At 44.3% G+C, this 23,497-nt stretch overlaps 1 protein-coding gene across 3 annotated transcripts in view; it reads right to left on the reverse strand.

Moving 5' to 3' along the window:
- RALGAPA2 (Ral GTPase activating protein catalytic alpha subunit 2) overlaps window positions 1-23,497 on the reverse strand; it is a 269,854-nt gene that overhangs the window by 82,600 nt on the left and 163,757 nt on the right. For 2 of the 3 annotated variants that reach the window (XM_018057259.1, XM_018057260.1), the window contains exons 32-36: window positions 20,142-20,916; window positions 18,993-19,064; window positions 14,023-14,146; window positions 11,884-12,039; window positions 5,606-5,764 (exon numbers count right to left, since the gene is read on the reverse strand). In XM_018057259.1, the coding sequence (XP_017912748.1) occupies window positions 5,606-5,764; window positions 11,884-12,039; window positions 14,023-14,146; window positions 18,993-19,064; window positions 20,142-20,916 (1,286 nt within the window). The remainder of the gene's footprint in view (window positions 1-5,605; window positions 5,765-11,883; window positions 12,040-14,022; window positions 14,147-18,992; window positions 19,065-20,141; window positions 20,917-23,497) is intronic. The other variant, XM_018057261.1, reaches the window with a different exon arrangement.

Raw genomic sequence — 23,497 nt, forward strand, 5'->3', positions numbered from 1 at the left:
CTTCCCTATTGTGTCTGGGTTTCCCTAGAGATTTTGCGGATAAGGTCTCAGATGTGCAGCTCTTTTGGATGCTTCCCATTACTATACAAAAGCCCAGCTGATGTTGTGATGAGGTGCGGGGGAGAAGTGTTCTATGGATCTGTCATAAGGTCCCAGCCCTAACCTGAAAAAGAATCCAGTAATCAGTGAGATGGATCTATAATTTTTTTAAAAAAATCATGAAGCTAACTAAACAATAACAATCCAACCACAAAAAACAGTCAAATAATGAACTTCAAGTACAGCACAGAAAGTACACATCTAGTCCTGGGGGCAGTGGGCCTGTGTCCTGCTCACGGACAGGTTCTCTACGCTCTTAGCATCCCGGCCTGCCTTGCCCAGATTTAGCTGAGGGCACATGCAACCACACGCAGGAGCTTCAGCGGGCACATGGGTGCATGCTGAGTGGTCAGAGAAGAAGGTCCTTCCTGCAGAGGTCAACTGGGGCAGAGGATGAAAACTGCCCACTTTCTGACACATAGCAGGCTCTTCCAGTGGCTGCTCACACATTTACACAGGCTGACTCTCGCCAAAGGAGGAGGGGAAGACAAAGGTTGGAAGATGTAAATATCAAAGACCAGCTGGAAAAAGGGAAGACAATGCAACTTTTGGGGAAGATCAATTGAGAGGGAATTCTTAATAGCTAAATTGTTGTGAAAGATAAAACAGGAGCTAGGAGTTAATAATGGGCCATAGATTTTTCTTTCCATCTGTACTGAAGCTTATCTTATAAATAAGTAAATGTTCCTTATTATTCTTTGGCAGCAGTTTTTGGGTGACTCAGACAGTCTTTCAAAACTGGACAAAAGGAATAATATAGATCCCTTCTATCCAGGGAATTCCTCTAATTAGGAGTGGCAATGAACTAGAGAAGAAATCTGATTTTGATGTAACATCTGCAAATGACAGCTGCCTTTTCACAAAGTTCCCAATGTCATTCCTCCACCTAAAAACCTCCCAACAACAATAACAATAAATTACCAAACCAAAACATATTGCAGTTATCCATTTAATAACATATTTAGTGAATTCTAGTTGTTCAGTATCTTTAATTATCTTTTCAAAACACATAATTCTTTACATATTCAAAAATAAGCAACTCACCTTCCTTGAGATAGTCCCCAAAGTATTTGAAAATGTATGACTTAATCTCAAAAAGGACATTTGGCTGGGGTTGAGATAAATGTTTAAAAATATTTGAAATATTGAAACTGCACATTTGAAACAAGAAGAAATTTACACAACCATGTTATAGTCAAACACGTCCCCTTTACAATAAAGTCACCCTAGGAAAAGATTTCCTTCCAAAAACGGGTGCCAGCACTGGTTACTCAGGATCTCACTTGTGCAAATACTCCTGTGGCTTCTGGTGCAGGGGCCCTAACCAGCAGCCCGAGTACATAGCTTGCTCCCAGTGAAGGTCCTCGGTTAGCTGTTTTCCTGGACACACACACACACACACACACACACACAATAGCTACTGAGCCTGCAGGAGAGCCACAAACTACAACAGCAGCCTCAGGGCAACTTAGAGAAAGGATGGGCATCTAGGAACAGGAGGCTCCAACAAGGCCCTCTCCTCTTAAAGGGGTGCTTAGAATCCATGGAAGATGGATGCTCTCCAACCTCATTGTTACAACTGAGGAAGCTAAAGTCCAAAGATGCTGACAGACTTGCCCAGGACACCCTTGCTGCGGAAGCACAAGGACTGGAACTTTGGGGTCCCAGCTCCCATCCTGTTACCCACTCCTGCCTGTGCTTCTCAGAAACGATTGAATCATCATGTTTTTGTCCCAAGCCCATATCTACCAGGGCCAAGTAAGGAGATCCTGGAGAACACCAAGGTGGTTTGCAAAAATGGACAATCTGCTTGGGGTGACAAAAAGGACCCTTCCTCAAAGCCTTGTCTTGTTCTAAACTGCTCCTGGTCAAGGTTGCTTCGGCTCATCTACCCTTTGGTCAGACAGTCACCAGCCAGTCACTAAGGTCCCTGGAGAGAAACATAGCAAAAATGCTAAAAACGTACCTTCACAAATTCATACAAGCAAATGAACACCCATATTGTTCTGAGTTCCCCTGTTGTTTCCAGTCACCGGAAGAAACAAAGTAACACGGGTACCCCCTTGCTGCACAGAGGTTTTATGAACCACTGTCCTGCAGGATGAATTGAGTGTTTTAACAAACCCTGTAAATCTCACATTCTGCCCGGGTGTATGTCTTCCCTGAACACCAACTTAGGAAAAAAAAAACAAAAACACCACAAGTCCAGTAATAGCATATTTCTTTTCTGTGACTAAAGAGGCGATGTCCACAGTATGGGAAAACCTGAGCAAACTATTTGGCCAACCCAATATGTTGCTAAGCACACTGATTTTTCGGTAAATTTATACGTTTTAAAGTTGGATGAAAAGCTCGAGAAGGGAGCAGACCCTCTCAGATCCCTGCCTCCAGTGAGCATAGCTACGCTCCTGCAACCTACTGTTTTGTAGAGGCTGTATTATGAAGGCAAGGCGGGTTCTGCCAGGCACATAATTTGTATATTTAAGGGAGGTGTATGGATGAAAAAGCGAAATATGTTCAATTTCAAAGGCCTTGGAAGCAGCGCTGTCTGTGAGCTTGTATTACAAACAGCCCCGCGTTATTACACAGGCTACTAATGAGGCCCAGTGAATGAAAGTACAATTTGAATATGCATGACTCTGTCCAGTGAGCAGGACTTTTGTGTACTGATGAGATTTTTTTTTTCCTTTTTCTTTTTCCCTCCTAAGAAAAACAAAAAGGATTAAAATTATTCTTAGGGAAGTATGGCTATCCGGAGGCCAGTATAGCATACTCAGAACACAGTCACACCAAGTTCAGATGAAAGATACAAGTCCTCCACAGATGCTCTGATGTGGTCATTGTGGAAAGTTGTACACATCCTTGTCCTTCAGAGAAGGATCGTTCTTAACTTTGAGCAGCTGCATCGTGACAATTTCTTAGCAAAAATATTGATTTTGGTGGCAATCCCTAAAAGTGGGCAAGGTTAAATAAACCTTTCAAGCACAAAGCCTCCCCTTCCGTGGTAAGGCATGCTGGTTAAAAGACTGAGGAATGGGTAAATTATTGCACCAAATGGCTGAGAATTAATCTCTGCTGACTAGCTGTAATCTAACGAGGCGTCTGTGTCCCCGGGAGCCCGCAGAGCGTCCCTGGCGGTATGTGTAGTGTGTCGGGCCTGCCTGACACCCTTTGTCCCCGCTCCCAGGCGGCCTTTCCCCTCATTGTCCGTAATATCCTCATGCATCTGGGACACGTGGAATGCATTCATACTAACAGACTTACCATTGTTTTCTCTCAGAAGCTTTGTTGAGCAAAGACTGCATCGTGGTTACTGATAATTATATTGCTTAATTAATCAAGACAAAAAAAATTTGCAAATCATTGCCCGGTTGCCAAGCAGGGAGATAAAAAATGACAACAATACAAGCTGAAGCAATATAACAAAAGTAACAGCTATCTGATCAGAAATTCTTATATAATGAAGCTATTAATGCTAAATCGGTTAATGTTAACATTGCTCCAGGTGTCTCTACTTAGATGCAAACAAAAAGGCTAACATTATGGATATAAAAGGCCAAATGTTGCCATGGATTCTGTAACCTGATAGAGAGGACAGCCTTTTCATTTGATTAGGGAATGCAATTTAAATACCAGGGACCGAAGCCAAACAAACAGACTTTCCCTCCACAAGCCTCTCGCATTCACCCTGAGGTCAGTGGTTGGCGAACAAAAGGTCAGCCACACTTGCCCTGGAAATGTCTGGATTAATTTTATTACATTGTAATGGTTTGTCCTTTAAATGTGGGGATAGCAGTAAATTTCCAGTTGGCCATTATTCTCTTCTTTCCTTTAGGCCTTTTGAACTGAAATATTAAGAAAGCGATTTGCTCGATTCATCTTGTCAGAATTTATGGCCAAATTTATAAAACTTACATATTTTTTAAAAGAAATTTTAAAAGGTATGATAATATTTGTTTTCATGCACTATCATACCTTTTGAAAATCACTTTGACACTATAAAGTGAACTGAAATACCTTTTATATTCTTAATTTGCTATAAAAATAAAGGTGACATTTTTAAGACATTAAATGACATTTTAGAGGGCCATGTTGAAAATGAACTAATAGAGCCAGTTAATCCATACTAAATATTAAAGAAACACATTTGCCAGTTTGGAAAGCCACAGGATACTAAATTTATCAGTTGTCTAATATTAAAATTTTCAGTTTAATTTTTTAAATTAATGTTCTTGGACACATGCAAATGTTATTAGCAGTAAGAGCCATTTTCTTATACAGAATTGAACACTTCACACACACAGAGGCTTGGACCAAAGATCACACAAATATTTAATATGAAAAACTTTTGGCATCTTCACTCCTTGAAAAGAAAAGAGGGTTCTCTTTATGTCAGGCTCCTCACCAGCCAGAGTGGGGACTTTTCCGAGTTTAGGAGTTGTCCCACAGTCATTATTTATTCTATTTTCATGGTAGCAACTATAACAACAAAAAATAATAGCAATAATAATAAAATCTATTATTATTCTCATCATTATCAACCCTTAAATAGCTTTTTCCTCTGGACCAGGCACTGATTTAAACACCTTTCATTTCTTAGCTCATTTAATCTTCACAACTTGAACACTTTTAGGTTATAAATCCCAGGAAAGTTTTGCCTTTTATTTTTAAAGCTGAAAAAGAGTATATTTAGAAGAGTAACTTTTAGCTCCTGCAGGAGGACAATATGGAACGGAAATGACGGTTGTATTTAGTATTAAGCCGAGGCACGTGTCATTCTCTTGAGAAGGAGAGACAATACACTGAAGGTTTACTGAGAAGACTAAAAAGCCCACCTTGGATTAATAATTCCAAAACAAAATCAAGTCACCGTACAAAGCGCTGTTAAATCACCACTAAAGGCAGGATAAGGGCGGAATCAGAAGCCAATATAGGTCCTGTGCTCAGGACCCCGAATGGTTTTGGCCGTTCCCATGATGGATACCCAGCTGAACCGATCGGGTGGGAAGACGCATTCATCTTTAGAGCCCCGACATAGACTGAGCCTCAGGGGGGCCCGGCTCTTTAGGACTTTTCCAAGATCCTTCAGGACTGACCCCCGTTAGCAGCAGCAGAGGCAAGGCTGGATTCTCTACCCACAGTCACCCATAAAATGCTGGATGTGACATGGGGCTCATTCAGATCTTATTATTATTAATCAAGATGCCCCAGACTTTCAATCATTTCTTTATATTACAAAGTCTTAAACATGAAAAGCATTAAAAAAACCACACGTTTTTACAATGTAATTTTCAAAGAATCTCAGCAATAAAATACAGAATTCTGTGCTTCTGATGAAAGAGTGTTTGAAAAACCCCAATTCATATTTAATTCCTATACAGCACACGTAATTCATGTATGTGTCAAGTGGCCCCTTTAACATATCGATTAACACTGTTTTTCTGTAACAGGGAATCATATGGTAAACCACTGTACAAGCCACAAGAAGAATGCGGTGGAAACATACCTCGGGTTTCTTGGTTATCGCGATAAAGAACATGTGATTCTTCATGGGGTAGATGATGATTGAAACGTCTCCGAAGGCGGTGGGGATGATCCCGCTGCGGTAGTCCCTGGAGTGCTCGGACCAGACGATGTGGACTTCGTCATTCCCCAAGTGACGGAGCTGCAACGGCAAATTGGCTCCTTATTAATCAGAGTGATCACAGCACTTTATGAAGGGTCGTGGCTTACAAATTGAATTATTATACTCAGAGGCAAAAATAATTCACCACCGAAAAAGGCTACAGCACTGATGCCTTCTCTGAAGATTTTTTAAAAAGCACAAGTGCACAAAAACAAAACAAAACACACAGCTCGCCTTCCATGAAACACACTGGAACCAAGAGAGGCACGTAAGCATTGCAGGTACATGTGGCTGGATGGGGACAGGACCTTTTCCAGGATTTATTAAAAATTTTATTTTATTCCTGCAGCAAAGCCTGATGCTTTATGCGGCTGAGTGTAGTTCTACACAATGGACAGTATGAGTCTTTTATTCCATATTACAATAGAGCTTCATAAGGCTCTTAATTCAATGATGATTAAGAAAAAACGATGCATATAAGAGAACAGAAGCCATTATAACACAATCGTTACCAAATGTATAAAAACCAATTTAGGACAAACTTTTAAGAAAAAGTATATATAATATTACCTTTGTCTAAGAAACTGGGGTTGCTGCTGCTGCTGCTAAGTCGCTTCAGCTGTGTCCGACTCTGTGCGACCCCATAGACAGCAGCCCACCAGGCTCTCGCGTCCCTGGGATTCTCTGGGCAATAACACTGGAGTGGGTTGCCATTTCCTTCTCCAATATCTAGGGTTACTTAAACTTAATAAGAAACTAATATGAAGCACCAGTACCTGGCTTTGAAAGAGTGCCTTACTGCAGAGAAAAGTCTGTTCACATGTACATTTTATTCTATCTTTCCACTAACACTCTGAGATCACCTTTATGTAGTCCAGCAAGGAAGCGAGGGGGCTCAGGAAGGCGAGCGCCACTCCCCCCCGCCACAGGTGCAGAAGCAGCGTGGAAGCTGGGCGGGGGCTTCCAATCCACGCACCCCCACTGCCCATGGCCTTCTAGGCTGCACCCCAGGGCAACAGCTCTGTGACAGCGCAACTCCCCTAGCCCTCCCATTTTTACACGAGAGGCCATGCAGTCCAAAGCTGACGAGTCAGAGACTCCTGGCCTTTCTGAGGAGGGCTTCTGGTGCCTCCACGGAAGGGACCCTCTGAGCATCCATCAGGGCACAGCGTGGTCCAATGCAAGAACACCCTCCCCGGAGTTCCTGCACAGTGACTGTGCGTCTGGGGCTGGAGGAGTGCAAGTGAGCTCCTGGGGGCAGCCCTGGCTGTGTGAGTCAAGAAAACTCGATCATAAAAGCTAAAATGCTGGCTGAAATTGAAGTCCTAAACCCATAGGGACTGGCTGCTGAGATCCTAGGATGCCTACTGAGAATGTGAATCCTCGCCCCCGCACGCCTGCCTATGCCCGTGACACAGCCTGCCTTGCTTGCGAACTTACTTAACAGGTGAGCCCTGAGAAGAACCAAAATCAGAGGCTCTTAATAAAATAGAGATGTCGTGTAGAATCAAGCATTTTGTCTTACAGTATAAAAAAGGATGTTCTCAAATACCGTGTATTTAAAACATGTTAATATAAATGCAATTTCTTTATAGACTCTCTGACCACAAGGGGAAAACCCGAGGTCACCCCAGTAGGCCTCCCTTCTCTTCACGAGGTCATAAGGGAGACTGGTTTCCTGTAATGCCTGCTTCTTCCTCCCTCTGTCATACCTCTGGGGACCATTGTACCTTTGCACCTACAGTGAGGTGAGGTTCTAGCTCGGGTGGCCCACACGTGAGGTACTTGATTCAGCTGTGTCTGAACCTGGTCTCTGGGACGCACACTTTACTGTGAGTGTTGAACACAAGGTGTGATGGGTGTGGAAAAATTCAATGACATCCACAACTTGCTAAATGTAAAATAACCCAGCACGTAAGTTTTTCCTTCTCCTCCTCTCTTACACATAAAGACTAGAAGGGTAGCAGGCAAAAGTTGAGGCTGATCCCTTATGTAAACAGTTTTAAAAAAAGACCCTGGGTTTTCATAGTAACTCTAGGCATCTCTCTACTTCTAGGTATCCATTTTCCTTTCTTTTTCCCTTTCAATTAAACATGCAAGGAGTTCATGACACACTCCTAAAATTTACCCTTTTGGAGTCAAAACGTAGCAGTGGCTCACCAGCGGCATAAAAAGGTATGTTTTTGAGGGAAATCAGAGTGATTTCAGATGGAAACTTTGGGAGGAATTTAGAGCAGGAGAAGGTAACTGAGGGCAGGGGCTGCCCGGGGGCACACATCTGCCCTGCTCACTCCATAGAGAGAGACAACTTTCTGGGTAGTTTTGTGCCCCTCACTGCAGGGTTGGCACACGCTTCTGAACGGGACCAACACATCCACTGAACAGCCTTCCTGCATGGTCGTCCCACCAAAGGTCAGCACCCTAGAACCTGCGACAGCTCCCTGTCCAGACTCGTGAGTCGCAAGGCATCAGCTCTGAGGTGATACAGTGAGGATTGAAAATTTTGCAGTTAACCTCCCTTTTCTAAATTAGGTAACCTGATCACATAACCCACAGAAGTCTCCTGGAACTTCCCTGACAGCCCAGTGGTGAAGCCTCCCCCTTTCCAGTGCAGGAGGGGCAGGTTTGTTCCCTGGTTGGGGAACTAAGATCCTAAATATCTCACGGCCAAAAAAAAAAAAAAAAAAAAAAAACCCAACCCCAAAACAGATGCAATATTGTGACAAATAAAGACTTTAAAAATGGTCTACATTTAAAAAAAAAAAAAAAAAAAAGGATTTTCTCCCAATTCTGTTTACAACTGTATCCTCAGGATGGACCAAGAAAGATGAGATCACAGGACCAGGTCCACACTTCAGGGGTGGTGACACCTCAAGTGGTCAGGACACAAGGTTCACCGTCTGAAAGCTGTCTTCACTGTCATTTGCCTCAGACCTCCGCACAGTCATAGGTTAATTCGCCAACGCGCAGAATTTAGAGCTGAGGCTGTGGAACTGGTTGCAGATACATCGGGCGTGGAGAGCAAGGACGCACCCTCTTCCGGCCATGACAAGAACATGGGAAGCAAGTGCAAGTAAGAGTCACCCGGCCAGACTGTCAACCACATCAGAACACCCAGGAGTACCCCCAGAAGCTTCAAAGCGCGACTCCATCTAAAGGGGCTTTCATTACAGAGACGTCACTACGTGAGTTTTGGAGAATCCCGATGATGGGCCCTCCAGGGAGAAACTTGAGCCCACGAGTCAAGTTGATGGGAGTGGTGGGTCGTCTGCACGAGCCATCCTTCACGCCAGCTACTGCTTCAACTGCACAAGAGGCTCGACAAACGCTTGGGTCCTGAGCCTTCAGAAATCAGTGCCTGTCTTGCCACTTCTCACCCTGACAGGGCTGTGCAGACCCTCTGCCGGGGGCTCCTCTGCCCGCTGCTGCCAGGCGGCGCCCACTGCTGACACTGGCCCTGGTACACACCTAATGGGCTGACCTCCTTTCCCAACTAATTGCATTACGTCGCCAGCTGGCTCCAGAAGGAGTCGTCTGTTTGATTGAAGAATTCCTGCTCCTCAGTGGGCCCGGCTGCTACTTTTACTAAGTAACAGGCAGCCCTGACATCCCCATTGTTCAGCCGACAGTGTGCCCATCCTAAAATCTAAGTTTTATTTGTAAATTAACCAGGAAACTTCCTGCCAGAGCAGTGCTGCCTGGAGACTGATAATGTGGGCCTTTCATCCCCTCCACTCGTCCTGTATCACTGCCAATTTGTTTTTTATGCGCTGGCCAGCCTCGGGCTATAAAAGCCTTGTAAGACATAAGTGCAATTATAGTCCTGGAGTCAAATGAATTGGACAAATCCAATAGCACAGCTCTGTCCCCACTCTGCAAACCCCTACAGCAGTTAGATTAGCTGTGAAAAATCTAATCGGGCTGGAGCTAACGAATTTCTGCGGTGAAGGATCAAGAGTTCAGTATGGGGTTGCCACCAGATTGCAGGGTTGAAAAAGTGGCCCCGTGACGGGGGCAGAGGAGAGCATGAATCACTTTAGAATTCTGCAGCTCATTTTTAAGCTGTTAGGGACAATTCAGTCGGAATGAGACGAGGAACTGTGGGGCCGCTGTTCTCGTGACTGATTTCTGGTTGAGCTGTGAGACGTCCTGATAGAGAGAGTTTGTCACTAACGATGCTAAATCTTGGAGCAGCAAAAGGGATCAGCTGTATTTGCCTGATTACAGTAGGGAACCTTACAGCCCAGCCAAGCCTCAGAACAGGATTTATAACAGGGTGTTTTTATCAAGAAAACGCTGTCTTTCCTCAAAAAAAAAGAGACAATCCTACTTAGGAAATAATTCTTTTAAAAGTTTAAAATATAAAGCGATCTTGTAACAAAACAATTTTCAGTCATAAATAAGAAAATCATAGACTATGGTGACGGACTTGCAGAGTAGCAGCGATTTACATGGTAATAAAAAAAAATGATGTGCGGGTCTTGCCTGAGGCTTCCCAGGTAATACAGTGGTAAAGAATCTGCCTACCAAGCAGGGGATGTGGGTTCGATCCCTGGGTCAGGAAGATCCCCTGGAGGAGGGCATGGCAACCCATTCCAGTATTCCTGCCTGGAGAATCCCATGGACAGAGGAGCCTGGTGGGCTATGGTCCATGGGGTTGCAGAGTCGAACCAGACTTAGCTACTGAGCATGCCTGAGAATCTTGCCTAGGGTCTGGGTAATCTGAGATCACATCTCTGTGGGCAGGGTCCCCTCCACTAAGAATACCACCACCACCAAAACCTAAGATGTGGAGGCAGCTCCCTAGGCCCTGAGGAGCCAGTATGTGGCCACTGAAGGAAAGTCAGTCATGCTCTGCACATCGAGACCCCTGGTCACTGTGGGAGGAGTCTGATCATACCCTGATCTGACCACTGAGGTCCCCTGTGGGAGGAGTCTGATCATGCCCTAACCTTATCACTGAGGCCCCATGAGCACAGCCACCTACTGTGTATGTGGTCTGGATGGCCATGGCCGCAGTGATGAAAGAGCAAAACCACAGAGAGAAGAAATGAGGCAGGTACAGGGAAGCCCGCAGGCCAGTATCAATCACCCACCTAATGGGCCAGAAAGAAGAGTCCATCCAACCAGTGGGCAAGGATGAGGGCTGCTGGGTACCAGCTTGGTGCTCAGAAATTTTGCAGGTATTGCCCACCCACTGCCCAGCAACCCTGGGACATGAAACGTTTTTAATCCCATTTAATAGATGGGAAAACTGAGGGAACTGGCTGATGAAGGAAATGACTACACACTTGGAACCCTGGCTATAGACAACCCCTGCCACCTGACACAACACCGAACTGCCAGTCTTAGCTTCAGAATGGTCTGCTTTCCACCCTCCAGGGGCTGCCTCAGTTCCTAGGATCCTTGTTGGAAGAGAGGGCTGTCAAGAGGGGGTTCCGGGCTCAGTCCCTGGCACCACAATCTGAGGCCCAGGTGTTCTAATCTGGAAACACAGACATGGGTTAGATTTCTAGGCTTCCTCCCCAGAGTAAAACGTCCTCTTCTCTTAGGGGCCCCCTCACTTCCTGCTGGTCAGCTGAGGTGTTCAGCCTGAAGGTTAGAACGCATGGGAGGCCCTGGAATGCTGACTCCCAGGTGGAGGATGGAGGTCTCCTCTGAACTCGAGAGAAAACTGCCTGCAGGCCCCATGCTGATGGAGAACAGGAGTTGGGGCCGTGGGCAGCAGCCCACCTGCGCTAGCCGTTTTGCAGATGGTCTGCCAAGTGACCCCCTTTGGCAGCCCTGGGGGGCGCCAGCCTTCTCCAACACCAGCCATACAGGGTCCTTAAGTCAGATGACCTTGGCCAGCCCGAGAGGTCAACAGCATAACTTTCTCTCAGTTAATAGTCACGGGAGAGAAGATCCAAAGTTAACAACATCGAAGACGCTTCCTTCATCTTCATCCCAGGATTTAAGACTTATACGACTGACCGATTATCCTGTTATCTTTATCTAGTTTGTGCCAAGCAGGATATTTCAGATTAATGACAGTGGTAGCTTGAGGACAGTGACCCTAGGGCTGTGTCCAGAGGAAGCCAGTCCCCATGTGTGTGGCACATCATGGACTTTGCTCTGTCCCAGGACAGCCAAGCGTGGTCCCCAAGGAGGCTCCTTACCTTTTTGGTGAGCGAGTCGTCTGAGTCTGACGGCATCCGAGTTGAGACGTGGAAGATGACTTCCACGGTCGAGGTAGCATAGTAGGGGGCGGTCTGGCCCGTGCTGCCATTGCGCTGAAGCCCGCCCATGAACCCACAGTGGGTTGACAGGTCCACCTGATGCAGGTCACAAGGGAAAAAAGTGAGGACAAAACAGGAGCTGCTCTTATTCACTAAGCAGGATTGTGTTTATTTTTTTTTAATCCAAGTATTTTCATTTTTATAACTTTCTGCTTATGAACAATTGTAATACAAAGTTAGATTAAATTAAATATTAAATAAACGTTAACTCAATAGTCTGTAATGACCTATATGGGAAAAGAATCTAAAAAGTGTGGATATGTGTATGTGTGTGTGTGCGTGCTGTCGCTTCAGGCATGTCCAACTCTGCGACCCCAAGGACTGTAGCCCTCCAGGCTCCTCTGTCCATGGGATTCTCCAGGCAACAATACTGGAGTGGTTTGCCATGTCCTTCTCCAGGAGATCTTCCCAACCCAGGGATCAAATCCGTGTCTCTTAAGTCGTCTGCACTGTCAGGCGTGTTCTTTACAACTAGCAGCACCTGAGAAGCCACTAATTCACTGTGCTGTACACCTGAAGCTAACACAACATTATAAATCAAGTATACGCCAACAAAAATTTTTTTTTAAGACAAAAAAATTAACAATGAAAGGGCTCCAAAATCCTACCTACTTTAAAAAAACCACTAGCAAAGGTTTGATGCATATTTCTTCAACTTTATTCCCCCCCAACACATAAATGTGTCTGTATGTAGAGACATGCACAGAACTCCCTTGTTGATGGATTTGTGGCATTTCTGCTTTCTCCAACAGTCCTGGTGTGGTCAAACCAGAAGGAGCATTCAGAGCAGTCTTTCAGGTCAAAGGGTACAAATGTTCCCAAATTTAATAGCCACTCCTAAACTGCCTTTCAAAAGGGTTGTTCAATTTATACAGCTGCCCAAAGTCTCTGACTCATAATTCTTTTTCAGGCTAAGGGATGAATGTTCTCTTCTTAGTCAGTACTTAGATTATCTTTCAATATTTTGTTTTTACTTTTCATAAACTATTTCTTCAGTAAAGCACCTGTGGTAACACAACTGAAAAAAAAAATAAACAGAAGAATTTCTTTTGTGCCAAAGACAATCAATATATGCACTGAATTAATCTTCTAGTCTTTAAATGCTAGTTAAGAAATGCTTAGTTTAGAAATGTGAGTTAAATACTACATATATTCCACGACAAATATGAAATCATTTTATTAGTAAGAAGAACAATTTACTGAAAGCATAATAACTATTTCAGACTAAAATCTTCTTGATGAGAAAGTACACGGTCTTGACCTCGATGTGCTCTTGTCCTGTCTTCCTCTCCTTATCAGTCCCTCTGCTAAATGCTCAGCTCTCAGAGGTTAAGTCTCACTTAGGCACCCAGAGAGCTCCCCACAGCACAGATGATCAAGAAACCAAAACAAAAGTAATGAAAAGTAAGAAAATTATTTCAGATATGTTAATTTCTATTTTATATTCTGGATTCTTTTAGAATATGTTCTGGAGATGTATATGTGTATGTGTGTGTGTGTGTATAAATGTATGGATATCTTTCCATCAGAATATAATTTAGCCAAGAAGAAACAAAATTTTAAAATATCAACCACCCTGGGGTCTACCTGAAGGAAACAAGTTGGTAGCAAAACCATCACAGCTACTGTCAAGTCAACTTTTGACTTCAACTCTTCATTTTTCACCCATAAGTCACTGATTTCTTCTCCAATTTCCATATAGGGACCAAAGTCATTGCTCCCCTGCCCATGTCTGTCTTCTCTTACTACACACTGTCTAAAGCTGGGAGAGCCAAGCTGACTATTCAATTCACATAAAAAACAAATGAAACAATATTAAGAGGAAAGTTAAGGGGGAACAAAAGTTTATGTATAAAGTATGAACAAAGACTACCACAAGAGGTCAAATTCTATACACCCTTCAACTCCAGAACTTTACCCACAGTATATATGAATGTAAAAACACACCATCAACATCTAGCTTACATACATCCTTAGATAGTGCTGATGGGCAAACACCTCCTAGATGAAATTAATTACCTCCCATCCAAGTCCAGCAACAAAGTCTTCATATGCTTGGCTTCCCCTTTCATTGGAAAGGATCGAACACTTGTCTTCTTGACCTTCGGCAATGTAAAACACTGCGATTTTGTGCGTTTCACGGCTGTGAATTTTTAGGTTGGAATTAGAATTCTTATGCGTAAAGTTTGGTTTTATTGCTGCCACATATACATCTGCTATACAGCTGACGTTTACCAAGAACTTACAAGGGATCAGGCACTGTTCCAAGAAGGCTCAGCACACGATCTCATCTATCCTCGCAGGCGCCCTAAGAAGACAGGTCTTGTCACCACCTCCTCGTAGAGACAGTTGAAAGGAGGCACAGCACGTGACACTGCAAACGGGGGGCCAGGAGCTGAGGCAGGGCAGTCTGGCTCCTGAGACCACCTCTTAGATGTGTGATGTGTGAACAGCATGTAAGAGCACATGGTTTGACAAACTCTCTCTAGCTTTGGTAAAAAAAAGAAAATACCGAGCCTTTCAGATAGATATCACTGGTGGACAGATCCATGTGACCGTGCACATTTCACTTCCCACACCTTTAGATAAGGAAACCAGGGAGCTCCCTAACTGGGACTGTAACACAGGCCAAGACTACTTGAGAAATGAAAACTACTTCTTCGAAGCAGGACACATTTAGGTACCATCTTTGTGAAGGACTGTACCCACCCTGGGCTCTGACTGATCTGAGGGTGCCTGGGAGGTTGGACAGCTGTCCAGGGAAACTTCTTGGGAAGTATAAACTGTTTGTCCACATTCTGCATGATGGATTTGGGGCACTCTGTTGTTGAATCAGGTAAATGCAACTCTCTGAAGAAAGGAGTCCTGGGTCAACTTTTGTGTGTCTGATATGGTCTTTGGCATGCAGAATTTGCTCAGCTAAATCTCTGTTGAATTGACCTGAGAAACAATGATATATTGGAATATGCCGATAGCCATTTCTATTAATATAAATTATACACTGGAGTACAGTGTCAAGGTCACTAGATCTACAACAAGTGATGTGTGCACAGTTTAGACAGGTGATGACATCACTCTCACTGGAATAGAGCTTTAACCAAGAACCACAGCTCCATCACCCAAGACGTGGATTCCAGTCTCTATGTTTTAGATTTTGGATTACCATTTCCAGAGCAGTTCCACTTTTCTCCTGATTTCTACCATATACTCTGGAAAAATCTATTGGAAAAAAACTACTAAGCATTTAAGCAACATGGAAATGTTTCTGTTGTCTAATCATTTAATACCTCAAAATTATAACCTGATTAGACTCGACAGTGATAGAATCTGGGCTCCGTATTTTAACACATTCTTCAATATCTCCTTCTGGATGTGTGCTAAGTCACTTTAGTTGTGTCCGACTTTTTGCGACCCATGAGACTCTGATGGACTGTAGCCCATCAAACTCCTCTGTCCATGGGATTCTCCAGGCAAGAATACCAGAGTGGGTTGCCATGCCCTCCTCCAAGGGATCTTCCTGACCCAGGGATTTGTCTTGATAGCTTACTCCTCCGGCTTCCCCCACAGTTTACATTTAATGACTATACTTAGAGGAAAATTTAGAAAATATAGAAAGGAAAGAGAAGAATTTTTAAAAACCCACTCATGTTCTTTGCTTATATGCTGAAATCACAATGGTTACTATCTCAGGATGCATTTTTGCCTACAAAATGAGACGCCATCAGTTTGTGTTTTGCCACTGTTTTTTCACTTAAAATATTTGTGAACACTTAAAAAAAATTGTGTAAAATATGCTTAACATAAAAATCATCATTTACACCGTCTCAGAGTGTGAACACTTTTATACCATATGCTTGTGTAACAAAGTTATTAATAATGATTGTGGAATATTCCATTCCATTATGTTACTATTCCATATCCCAAATCCTTGCTACTGGACATCTGGGTTACATCCATTTGAAAGGGGTTTTCACATCATCTTTGATAGTTCTTAAATTCATAGATGTGGAACTATGATCACTGCCTACTTTTAAGGCTTTTGAAGTGAACTGTCATGCTGTCAGCGGGGGAGGTGGGTGTCCTGAAGACCCTGATGGAGCCTTGCTCTGTCATGTTCATGGGGGTGCCGCTCTCCAGAGAATGGATGTGGGGGGTGGGGAGGGGATTCTGTGCTGATGGATGCTAGTGGGCAGTGCTCCAGCAGAGACCTTGGAAAGCTTGTCCTCAAGCACCTGGGGCCCAAACTTGTGACATCATTTCCTCCTGAACTACAGGCAGGGTTGGCCAGCAAGCAGTCTGGACTCAGACAAGTTGATTCTAAGATCTGTAATCATGTAGGGGCTTGGACGGTAAGGGAGATCATAAGCCACAAACTAAAAGACAGTCTCTTTCAACAAATGGAGAGCAAAGGAGAGTCAGTCCATTTCTCTGCAGCTCCATCTACATACTGATAAGTCCTCAGCATTTAATTTTTCTCTATTCTATACACTGGATGTACAAAAAACAATCTCAGGTTTATCTGAAATGTTTTTGTTTATTCTCCTTAAAGTCCAAGCTTTTTCCTTTGTAGTTGCTTACGGGTCATGGGTCCTCATCAGCTCCTTGTGGAGCAGAGAGATGCCGGGTGACTGCGTGACGGATGGAGGTGTGAGCCCAGGTGACCTTTAGCTGTAAACACTCATCAAATTTCACAGCTTCCAAAATGTTAGCACCGCAGAGAGCCTGGGAGGATGCAGACGCTGTGTCTGGCCTTATTAGAGCCAGGCTTTTGAAATGATAATTAGCAACATCAACAGCACTTCATGTCCAGGAGCGGCAGGACCAGTGCACAGAGGAGCAGGTAGTCCAGAGCACATGGACAGAAAATCAACTGTTTCCTCTTCCTCACTAGAATCCGTGTTTTTTTTTCCTTATTAGGACTAGCCCAGAATAGCTTGGTTTCCTTGTGTTGTCACATTAAAAAGCCAAAGAAACATGACTGTTACTTTTGCTTTATCTTTTGGGGGGGAGAGGCACTAATATTGAAAGGGGGAGCATTCTTTAATGTGTACATATGTTCATTATACTATTTACATCTTTGCCAGCTTCACAGCATTCAGAGCCTAGTCGCGAGGTGGTCTCTACTTTTCTTGCATGTATGCTCAGTTGTACCCAACTCTTCGAGACGCCAAGGACTGTAGCCCACCAGGCTCCTCTGACCATGGGATTCTCCAGGCAACAATACTGGGGTGGGCTGCCATGCCCTCCTCCAGGGCATCTTCCTGACACAGGGATCGAATCCATGTCTCATGTCTCTAGCATTGGCAGGTGGGTTCTTTACCACTAGCGCCATCTGGGAAGCCATACTTTTCCTAGGAATGGGTTAAGCAGAAACCCTGACTTGACAGCAGGAAGATAAATTGATACCAGAAATTAAGAGAAACATCCTGATAGGAAGTTGAGGGACAAGATAAGTTCTTATTTGCTAACTGACTGATACACGGGATCTCAAAGCTAAAGAACCCCCCAGCTTATTTCTGTTCTTTTAAAGAACCCAGCAAACATCCTTACTGTAAAATAAGTGGATACCTTTTTAAATGTCAAGAACAGTCCCCCAGGGAGCTATTTCCATTGTACCTCATGCAATTAAAGTACATTAACTTAATGTGGTCCACTCGTGAAGGGAATGGCAAACCACTTCAGTATTCTTGCCTTGAGAACCCCATGAACAGTATGAAAAGGCAAAATGATAGGATACTGAAAGAGGAACTCCCCAGGTCGGTAGGTGCCTAATATGCTACTGGATATCAGTGGAGAAATAACTCCAGAAAGAATGAAGGGATGGACCCAAAGCAAAAGACTCATTGGAAAAGACCCTGATGCTGGGAGGGATTGGGGGCAGGAGGAGAAGGGGACGACAGAGGATGAGATGGCGGGATGGCATCACCGACTCTATGGATATGAGTTTGAGTGAGCTCCAGGAGTTGATGATGAACAGGGAGGCCTGGCTTGCTGCGATTCATGGGGTCGCAAAGAGTCAGACACGACTGAGCAATTGAACTGAACTGAACACTCAACAAACTAGCCACAATCACAAGACACCAATGTCGTCACTCAATAGGAAGGAGCATGGAATAACTCAACCTACACTGCAAAAGATGAGTCTGGAACCCAAGTGACTGCTCATTTCCTACTGGACGGTGGGAGGAAGGGGGCAGTGAATCCCCGAGCCCCTTCAGGAAACACTCCCCACCCCCGCCCCCACCCCAGAATTCCCTTCCTCTGGAGAAAAAGCAGCGCAACGACAATTGGGAAACGATGTGGGTGGGGAAGGATAGTCTGAGGAATAACAAATGCATGTTTTTCTCTCTAAGGAGATGCCCAGCGATGCTTCTGAAGGGAATACAATAGGAACAGAAGCTGTTTTTATTTTTAAGTGAGTTTTGAAAAACTCAAGATTAAAGAAGCAGTTTATTGAAGACTTCCAAGCACCTGTTATGCGCCCAGCATGACACTGGCCCCAGGCTGAGATGTTTTTGGAAGCCCTTGTTTTCCCAGATCAAACACGGGTCAGAGCTCATCTTCAGAATTGCTTCTAAAATCATTCAGAAGAGAGGTCCACTGAGATCTGACCTGCTTTGGAGAACGAGGCTCAGGGTCAGGGAGCCCCTGATTACACCACCCAGGTCTTAACCTAGCCCATGGGATCCAAACCACACTGCAGCTTGATGTGGACTGGTGCCTGCCCCTCAGCAGAACCAGAGGCTCTGCAGAAACATGACGAGAACCAGCGTCCACTGGCTGAAAGGTTCTTAACCAAGGGCAGAGATTAGAGGACTACTTCTTCATGTAGTAAACATGTAAGTTTACTCCTCAGGATAAAACTACCAAAGGTATAGACTACCAGGTCCCTGCAGGGGTGTCAATCCTGCCACCTTATCTGGCACCCCTCCCCGCCAGCACACACAAAGACAGACAGGAACAAGGAGGTTTGATACACTTTCACTTACCACTGTCGGGAGTCCAGATTTTTTAGCTCTCTCAACAATTTTGAATTTTTCTTCAACAGATGGAAGTTCTTCCTATATAGAAGAAGGGTTAAGAGAAAAGTCATGTAATCACAGATCAATTTTGCCCTTCCCAATCAATGCATAAACCTACTGATTCAGTCACCCATCTATCCATCCACCCCTCCACGACCACTCCATTCACCAAAGATTTGCAGCTGAAACCTAGAGAAGGAACTTCATTCTGAAGATGTTGAAAGGCTTCACGATTGCACTTGCCTCCTGTGACTGTCAGGGGACGCTGGCTGGCTGTGGTCACTGAGTGTGTGCCTGATGTGTGTGCCTATCTGCCATGAGACTCTTCTCACGTCTGCAGCTCAAACCCACCCCATCTGCAGTCTCCACTGCCCCTCACTTCCCGATGGACTGGCTGTCCTTCCTGAGGTCCTGAGTCCCACGGTCTTTTATCAGAGTCATAACAAGTCTTCCTCCCTCACCAGAGCTAGGGAGAAACTGCGGCTTATTCGTCTCTGTAATCCACTGGCATCTTTCATGAAACAACAATGGGCAGAGTAGTAATTAAAACACACACACAGAGTAAATGCGTGATACCCCTTAAAATACACAACAGATGTTTGGAATTTAATCTGTGCATCAGTAGAGCACAATTAGTTTTGTTTTTAGTTTTAATTTAGGGTCTTCCCTGGTAGCTCAGCTGGTAAAGAATGTGCCTGCAACACAGGAGACACTGGTTCAATTCCTGGGCTGGGAATATCTGTTGGAGAAAGGATAGGCTACCCACTGCAGTATTCTGGCCTGGAGTATTCCATGGACTGTATAGTACATGGGGGTTGCAAAGCATCGGACACGACTTTTTAGCAGCAGAAAATAAGCTATGTGTGTGTGCTAAGTTGCTTCAGTCATATCTGACTTTTGTAACCCTATGGCCTGTAACCCACCAGGCTCCTCTATCCATGGGATTCTCCAAGCAAGAATACTGGAGTGGGTAGGCATGCCCTCCTCCAGCTATTAATACTGAAACAGAGAAAAATCTCCATTTTCTGTTCTCTTTTTCCCAAACCCTAAACTGAGAAGAACAGTCGCACACACACAAAACAACAAGACAACTGAAGGTCTAGAGAGGGTTGTTACCTTCTGTCCCAAGAATTCATCCCCAAGTCATCGAGCAGCAGCCTACAGAAGTAGAAGGCTCCCCGGGGCTCCACAGGGGACGGCGGCTCCTGGCTGGCGACCCTCATGGCCACATCCGAGTCACACCTCTGGATATACTCGTCTTCCTGTGTGCTCTGGCGCAGCAGGACCTTGGTGATCTCCTTCTCTTGGTCCCAGTTCATGCCACAGGGGGGTGGGGAAGGTTCGTTCAGACGGAGCTGGGACGGCAAAAGGCATTCGGGACTCGTGTGGCCAAGGTTTTCAAGTAATTTGTCGAGGACATCCTCTCCCTCCTCAGTCTGAGAAGGAGCCCTTTGAGGTCTAGGGGTTGGGGGTCGCCAGCCCGAGATGAGGAACGAGGGGCTTCTGCCCTTGGGGGCTAAGTGGCCTTCCAGGGGTCCGTAGAGCACCTTCCCGTCCCACGAGTACTTCCCTGAGATGTCCCTCACGATCACTCTCACGTCTGAGGGGGCGCCCGCTGGCGACCCACTGGCAGGACCCGTCGCAGGCGTCTGCAGGTAGGAGATGAGGGTGCTGTCGTTGAACACAAACAGCTGCAGGCTGGGGCTCCTGAACACGTCTGGGGAGAGCTCTGTGGCGTCGGCGTGCGCATTGTCGTGGTGCTCACCCACCAGGCTGTGCAGCACGGCGGGGCCCCCGCAGAGCGGGAAGTGGCCCAGGTGGTTGACCAGGTGCGCCATCACCATGCGCGCGGTCAGCGGGATCAGCCCCAGGCTCCTTCTCCTCCTCTCTGCTGACAGTGAGATGGGGACACGGGGACACAGCAGAGAAGGAAAGTGAGAAGGGGCCACCACCGGACCGCAACCCGTCCCCAGCAAGGAGGAAGCTATTTTTTTTTTTTTTTAAGTCTGGGGATTATTTTTTTCCACCTGTTTTTCTTCTTTGGACATTCATTCTATTTGAATTTACAAGCACAATTTAAGTAGATGGCTAAAAGAACCAATTTATAGGAAGGTCTCATTCTGAAAGGGACATTTAAAAATGTTCAGGTACAGCTACAAACCAGAGACAGACCCTTTAGCACTGATGGCTCTAAGAGCTCGGGGAGGTAGACATCTGCCCTTGGAGAGCAGGGCAGCTTGGAGGGCTGGGGACGAGGGCTGGGGGGGTGGCCTCGCTCCCTTTGTTGGGTAAAGGGAGACACCGATAAGGGGATGAATCAAGCCTGGGATGGCCTACATATATTTGAAGCAATTTGCTTTCGGATTATTGTGACTATTTATGTTTTGTTGTTAGGGCATTTTAAATATTTAACAGAATCTGATATATTAATAATTCATGGAATTACTTAGAAAGCTTTCACTGAATCTGTAGTTGATTAAATGCCCAGGAGCAACTAATTTATAAAATGTTTAAGACTTCAGATGTATAGAAGGACTTTGACAATAGCAATCAAAGGGGCTATGTGAAATGCCTGCGATATGATGGGGAAGCAGGCAAAATCCACAAGCAAGGGCTGAAACGATTCCTGAAGCCTCAAAGCAGTTACAGAAATCTTAATCCACCACCTTTACAAAATAACTGTGTGTCAACCTAAGAACAGGTCAAAATGAAAACTTTTAATTAAAAAAAAATCACTAGATACTTAAATAAACTAAGTTTTCTAATTTGGGCTTAAAGGCTTAATAAATTCTTAAGAAATACTTGGTTTTTAAATTCACGACATGAAAAACCAATATTAAAAGTTATCACTAAGTATAAATATGCTTTCGTGTGCTAAACATCCTCCCCCTTAGACATTAGAAATCTAATTGACTTATTTATAAAACATCAATTTTATGATGTAAAAATCCTAGAAACAATCAAATCCTAGCATCTAGGAAATTGTGCATGATGACTGAAATAGTCCTAACTTCTTTAGAATTTCTTAATATTTTAGGGGGGGGTGGACAAGAAATCATCTGTACTCAACAATGCAAAATAAAATTTCATTTAAAACCCCAGGTTTCTTAGAAGCAGAGGAGGTCATCTGCACGTGTCTCTGAGATGAAATGTTTCTTCTGGACCCTCTGACCTGTGGACAATTTCCATACAGCTGAGAAATTTAAAACACCTCGACTCATTCCCTTAGAATCAGTGATGAATGCCTCTGCTTTTGTGTACATATTAACTCTTTCAAAAGTTACAGATGCTTTTTATTCATGCTTATCATCCCATATGAATACACACCCCATCAGAAATGTTAATGCCTCTACAGCAGAGCTGCAGCCAGCTGGGGGCTCAGGCATTCCGATGACACAGAAGCACAGGCTTCGACACTAACAAGAAAAGTCCGACTGGAACCAGGCCCACCGCAGAAAACAACTGGAAAAGCAACCCTCTCTACTTTTACTTACATAGGTGTACTTATAATCTGAGATAAATACGGATCTGTATTTTAATGAACATGCTTGAATTCTGCAAGGGGAAATTAACCTAGAGTCACATTATTCGTCATAAACAATGACTCACCCCAAATATCTTTGGTACCGAAAAGTAAGGAAAGAGAATATTTGTGGAATAAGAACTGTTTCTCCCTGGCAGACTTCACCTGCATCAACTGCCCAGGGCTGCCCTGAAAAATCAAGAGGAAACCTAGACCCCATTAATGAAGAAACAAGCTTGTGACTTCTGCAGGCTATATAAAATCATATTCCATCTATTTATTTCATTTTTCTAAATTTAGAGAGGAAAGATAAAAGCAGTAATTTTAGACTGTCCTTTACCTTTCTTTCTTTCTTTTTTTTAAAGCTCCTCCCTTCTCTTCTTTTTAAGCAATTAGGTATTAAAGATGAGAAGAGTGAGCAGGTGTTGTACCACTGATGGCTCCTCTTCGAGCCGAGCCAACAGCCACTTTGGCTGTAAGGTGGCTGTATCTCTCACTTGTAACTCTGTTTGAAAGTAGTCATTACATCAAATGGTCTATGAAAGAATCATTTTAAAATGATAGACAAAAATATAACATTGCTTATCAGAAACTAACTGGAAACAGTTTGGTTATAAACGATGAATTAACGACACTGAATGGTTCTTCATCCATTTCCCTCACTCCGCCCTCACTCTTTTTTCTTGGAGGATGTTTTTACCTTCAAGGTTCGTTCTCAGCCCTAGGTTTTTAACTTGCAAGGTCCATAAAATTATCATGGATGATCTAACGCTCTATATCCACTTTCTTTTTAACTTTTACTTTTTGAGACAACTGAAGAGTCACCTTTACTTGCAAGAAGTAACATGGAGAAATTTCAAACATCCTTCACCCGAATGGTAAACATCTTGAGCGGCAACAGGACAATATCAGCACGGTCACCAAGACCGTGCATCACTGTTCAGGGTTT

This window comes from Capra hircus, chromosome 13, assembly GCF_001704415.2.
Source record: "Capra hircus breed San Clemente chromosome 13, ASM170441v1, whole genome shotgun sequence".
In the NCBI taxonomy this organism is placed as follows: domain Eukaryota; kingdom Metazoa; phylum Chordata; class Mammalia; order Artiodactyla; family Bovidae; genus Capra; species Capra hircus.